Genomic DNA, 6,062 nt, shown 5'->3' with positions numbered 1-6,062 from the left:
TTCACAATATAATCTACTTAATAACTGCTTTGTTGAAATCCTAACTCCCTTTGTTCTTATTTTTTTAAGCAGAGGAATGTTTTTAACTCAGATATTTCACCACTTCTCTTCCTCCAGGGAAATCTGAAGCAGGTAAGCCTTGCCTTCCCTCTAGGAAAAATTTATCTATTCCCATGAAGAGTTCAAGAAGGAACTGAGTTTGGTTGACATCTCAATTCCTTCAATCGTCTCTGGATGCTACAGAGTCCTTTGAAATGCAAATGGTCTTCCAAACTCCCTACTCCAAGGGAAAGTTTCTAAGCTGTAATTCTTGCTTCAATCAGAGAAAAGCTTTTTCAGAAAGGCATTAACAGGACGTTGAACAAGATGTCTCTTCTGGTCTCTACTAGGTGACTTTGTTTAATTTTTAGATCGTACATACATAAGAACAGCAACATATTCATATTCAAATTGTTTATCATACTAGATAACTTGTATCTATCACACCCTCTAGTACCAGGCCTTACACCAAAGTATCTTGAAATGTTTGAATGAAGTAGTTTACAATTTCAATAATAAAGCATATTCTAATTCATGCTAAACGGTCTTTTACAGTAGAAGATTAGATACACCACGCTAAGGCTATGCTACCAGAACCCAAATCCTCCCTATTACTCCAGAACATCAGGCAGCTGCTACAAGAGCAACCTGAAAGGGAAAGTTGAACCATGTCACCATTGCAGCTTTGAAGAACAGAGGTAAGGTACAGCGCTAGTCATCCAGAACCGTGGACACTGTTGTATTGTTGAGCTCACTGCTCACAGAAGCTGAAGTCAGCTGGATACTTCTATCTATAGTAGGGACTCTTCCACCAACAGTCTCATTGGTGTTCTTTTTTGGCCTCAGCAAAATAATGAAGCACTTGGGAGCAAATAGACAGCCCAGCAAACCATAGCTGGATGCCAAGATTGCAAATATTTCCACGGCCACCTTGAACTTGCCTTTGGTGCTCAAGTAAGCAGGGACAAAGGAGATCCAGACAATGAAGAAGACCAGCATCCCAAAGGTGATGCATTTTCCTTCATAGTAATTATCCGGCAACTTGCGAGCTACAAAAGTCGTAAGAAAGCAAAGCAAGGCCAGGAAAACATCAAACCCAAACACTGAGCACAGAAATTCTATAGAGCCTTCAATGCATTCCAGAAAGATCTTCGTATTTTGAGATTCCATATTCTTGTATACCCTTGGGGGTTTCAACAACAAGTAGGCTATGCATATGCCAATCTCAATTAGAACAGAGATTAGGACAATGATTTTTCGATAAAGGGGGCGCATGGATATAAATCGGGTTTTGGACTTGGAAATTCTATAGGCTAAAAACAGGGAAATAGTCTTTCCAAGAATGCAGGATAAACAAAGTGAAAAACCCAGTGCCAGAGTGATCTGACGGGCCATGCAGGACCAATTGCATGGCTTGCCAATGAAAAGCATGGATGACAGCAGTGTGATGATGAAAGAAACCTGAATGATAAAGCTCAACTCCCGGCCGTTGGCCATCACCAAGGGAGTGTTCCTGTGTATCGCATACACAACTATGACCCCTACAGCCACGAGTGCCCCAAAGATGGAAAGAATGACAAGTGTGAATCCCAGGGCCTCCTCATAAGAAAGGAATTCTACCTCTTTCAGCACACACTCACTCCTTTGTTCATTTGACCAATGATCTTCATCACATGGCTCACAGTCCCTTTGACCTATTGACCAAAGAACAGAATGGATTATAAGGAAATGAAGGAGGAAAGAAGCTGGAAAATTGAAGCCAGTGAAGGGGCTAGAGCATCTGCTTATGTGGCCAGTGAGAAAAACTGATCAGGGCAGAAAATCTCCCGCTGGAGGTAATGGAGGTGGGAGATTTTCAGCGGGGGTGTCTAGCTGATAGCCAGAGATAAATCAGTGGCCCAGCCACACTGGATAGAGCTAATGAGATGAATCAGTGGACCCAGTCACATCTGATATATAGCCAATGGGAAGAAAGCAATTAGTGGGCCCAGCCAATGATCAGCTGGTTAAGGAATTATAAACCCCATGGAAAGCAATTACCGGGACCCGTGGGCAATTCTTTCTCTCTTGTGCTCGAACTTCTAGCTCCTACCTCTTGGGAGTGTACTTTCACTTTTACTTAATAAACTCTCCTTTACTGTCACTATTGATGTGTTTCATTCAGTTCTTTGTGCAAAACACCAAGAATCTAGACAGCCATCCCACAACAGAAATCCAGTTGCCGCCTTCAACTATGACTAGCTCAGAGAAGTCGAAGAGCAGGGACTTTTGAAAATTCCTTCATATAAAAAATATATAATGTCTCAAAGAAGTGATAAAATGATTTTTCAATAAAGGGGGTGCATAGATATAAGTCAGGTTTTAGACCTGGACATTCTATAAGCTAAAAACAGTGAAACAGTCTTTCCAGGAATGCAAGATAAGCAAAGGGAAAATCCAGTGCCAGGGTGATCTGGTGGGTTGTGCAGGACCAATATCACAGCTAATACTGCAGATTGAAAAATGCAGATAATATCACAGATTGGAAATTATTTTAAATTTTAGAAATTTGGAAGGGAAGTCCCTTCTCAGTTTCAGCCTTTTCTACATCATCCTCATCCAGTAACATGCTTCTTTCTTTCTAGTCCAATTATCTAATAGAGAAGGAAGGTGTGTGACCTCATAAATCTGAGAATAATCCATGAATTTGGGGGGTGTGGTGGGGGGACATGAGAAAGTGAAAGCTATTGGGGTAAAACTGTCAGGAGGACTGTGACAAGGACAAAGTTGATTAAAATTCAAGTGTTCTCAATTTCCCATTCAATATCACCCCCATGGAAAAGAATTTTTCCCACTTTGTTTCTCCATTCTTTGCCCTCCAGAAGCAGATTTGAAGAACAGGCAGGGAAGGGCTAAGACTAAAAAGAGAAACACAAATAGTCATGTCACCTGAGGCTGAGTAAGGTTTGGGGCACTCGACTGGGTGGAGGCTCTAGGGAAGAAAATTGGAATACAAGACAAATCTATTTGAGATAAATTTATGGTAAATTATTAAGTGTATCTTGTTAATGGTTTTTGAAAGATGTAGGTGAAGATTCAAATTCTCTTTTAATCACTTAGTACTGCTAGACTAGACATGGCTGGTTGTAACTCTAAGCAGAGACTGGGCCCCATTGCATCCAGGGAGTTATTCAGGTTGCACTGTTTCTCATTTGGGGGAAACTTTGTAAAAACTGTCTTTTAAATGAATTTGTGCTATTGAACACATTTGGCAAAAGACCATATAGTTTGTGTTATTTTTAACAGGAGGTAGAGATAAAAATACACCTGTTCCAACATGCTTTACAAGACTAATGTGCACCAAGACCAACTACAATAAAATGCTAATCATGAAAAGCATGAATTTAGCAGGCTGTGGTGTAGAATCTACAGTGCAGTGGCTATAGAATTCATCTGGCCTGCAAACTGAGTTTTTATGACCTCAAACTAGCTGTCCTTAGGGAAGGAATTCTATATCCGATCACTCCAAATTAGATTGATATTCTATTTTTAGGTCTGCTAAATTCTCCCTGTGAGTGATCTTAAAATTTAATCAATTTCAAAACCTGAAATTTTTTTCAATACATTTTATGAATCTATTATTCATGGTTGTGAGCCATTAATTTAAGAAAGGAAAATACAAAACAAAATATATGAAGTATGAAGTTAAGAAATGAAACTCAATACTATGTTGTTTTCACACTACACAGAACATCCAATAGTTTGATGGATTACAATGATTTTTTTTTTTTTTTGGAGAGGTTTTTCACTATAGGGCGCGTGTGCTCGCCAGACAGACAGACAGAGACAGACAGAAAACGAGAAATCACCCCCCAGGGGGGATGGTCACACCGCAATCCCTTCTCCTCCATTCTCCTCTCAGGATCTTGGGCACGCACGCACACGCGCCCGGCGTGAGTTTTAAGCCACCGGGTCCGGGACGTGAACCGCGGTCGACTACGTGGGAGTCCAGCGACATAGCCATTATGCTAACTGCTGGTTCCTACAATGATTATTTTTTACTGGTGTGTTGTTGTTGTCGTCATCATCATTGTTGTTGTTATAGGGCAAGTGTGCTCACCAAACAGACAGACAGAAAGTGAGAAATCATCCCCCAGCCATGCCACAGTTCCATCTCCTGCATTCTCCTCTCGGGATTTTGGGCATGTACACACACGAGCCCAGAGTGAGTCTGAAGCTGCCAGGTCCAGGACTTGAACTGCTATCAACTACATGGGAGTCCAGCAACATAATGATTACGTCCTCTGCTGGTCCCAGATTACTATGATTTTTATAAGTCGTTTACACCTATTTTAGAAAAGGCTCCAAGACTCTCTCTTTCACTACATGTTTAACATAACTGCATTTTAACGTCAATAAGAAAACAGTCATCTCTACCTGGTTCCCGTGTTACGTGTCCTTCAGCACACTGGATACAGTCAAAGCAGCAGACCGGTTCCCCCTGACGAATTCCCTTCCGCGTCCCAGGCAGACACTCGTGAGTGCACACTGACAGGGGACACTAGCAAAGACAAAAACAACAAATGTAGCAAAGCCCTTTGTCTTAACCACTCCTGAGGATGTGTAAGTTCCCATTTGGATTTTCTTGAAAGTTCTGTTATATCCAGGGAAACTCAGGATACCTGGGCAAAGAGAATAACAGTATGGATAGGCCAGAGGGAAATTTTGCTAAGAGTCACTCTTGTGGTTGATTCTAGAAGTGCAAAGCGAATCCTGTAGAGCTAGCTTTTTTCTAATCCTAGGGATCCAGAACAGAATCCATGACCATGGAATTCTGGAGAGGGGACAAGGTAACAAGTCTATGTTTGTGGGGGGCCTGTGGCCCTAAGAATCATCTTAAGAACCTGAAAAATATTTCTTCTCAGCAAGGTCATCCCAATAAAGTCTTTTTTTTTTTTTTTTTTTTTTAAGAGTTTTTGCCGGTCATCCAAAAAAAGTTTTTTTTTTTTTTTTTTTTTTTAAGAGTTTTTGCCTTAGGGCACATGCACTCTCCAGACAGAAACAGTGAAAGGGAAAATGAGAAATCACCTTCCGGGAGGATGGCCACACCACAATCCCTTCTCCTTCATTCTCCTCCTGGGGTTTTGGGCACACATGCACACACACGTGCCTGACATGATTTTCAAGCCAACAGATCCAGGACTCGAGCTGCAAGCAGCCCATGGGAGTCCAGTGACATAATCATTACACCATCCACTGGCCCCCCAATATAGTCTTAAAGTCAAAATGTGTCATGAAGAGTCAGTAGAAAAGAAAAATGAAAGAAATCTTTCATCAAAAAAATTGGGAAGGGGGAACCAGCAGTTAGCGTAATGGCGATGTCGCTGGATTCCCACGTAGTCGACCGCGGTTCGTGTCCCGGACCCGGTGGCTTCAAACTCACCCCAGGCGTGTGTGCATGCGTGCCCAAGGTCCCAAGAGGAGAATGGAGGAGAAGGGATTGCAGCGTGACCATCCCCCCTGGGGGGTGATTTCTCGCTTTCTGTCTCTCTGTCTTTCTCTGTCTGTCTGGCGAGCGCACGCACCCTATAACAAAAACCTCTCCAAAAAAAAAAAAATTGGGAAGGCAAAAAGAAAAAGTGGACAAGGCATCACAATAGAATATTTTTTTGCTAAATGAATTTAGAAATCTGAGTAATAATCTGAAGCATCCCTTTATAATCTGTGTAAATGTGTACTTTGAAATGCAGAAAAATGTAGTTTTTGTAAATCAGTTTATATTTTAATCTGCTGGGACACTTCCTACTTAAAAGGGAAATAAAATTTATTTCCCATTAAGCAAAGATTCAGTTTGAAAAGTGAATAATAACATTTACATTTTTTTTCTAAATCAGAACTCTCATTGGTGAGTATTGCAAAGAAAATCTGAATTAAATAACAGAAAATATTAGAAATCTCTGAGCTAGATGACGGCATGTAACATTACAGAAGTTTGTACAGACAATAGGCGGACATCATAAGTTTTATACATATATGTGTAATAG

The 6,062-nt window shown here is 41.0% G+C and overlaps 1 protein-coding gene across 1 annotated transcript in view; it reads right to left on the bottom strand.

The window, feature by feature from the left end:
* Positions 1-750: 750 nt before the first annotated feature.
* Positions 751-6,062, bottom strand: part of LOC102498204 (vomeronasal type-2 receptor 1) — a 30,126-nt gene continuing 24,814 nt past the window's right edge. Inside the window, exons 5-6 of the mRNA XM_006149768.1 lie at positions 4,456-4,579; positions 751-1,733 (exon numbers count right to left, since the gene is read on the bottom strand). Coding sequence (XP_006149830.1) covers positions 751-1,733; positions 4,456-4,579 — 1,107 coding nt within the window. The remainder of the gene's footprint in view (positions 1,734-4,455; positions 4,580-6,062) is intronic.

This window comes from Tupaia chinensis, unplaced genomic scaffold, assembly GCF_000334495.1.
Source record: "Tupaia chinensis unplaced genomic scaffold, TupChi_1.0 Scaffold000272_1, whole genome shotgun sequence".
Lineage (NCBI taxonomy): Eukaryota > Metazoa > Chordata > Mammalia > Scandentia > Tupaiidae > Tupaia > Tupaia belangeri.
This window is presented reverse-complemented; position numbering and strand designations above follow the sequence as displayed.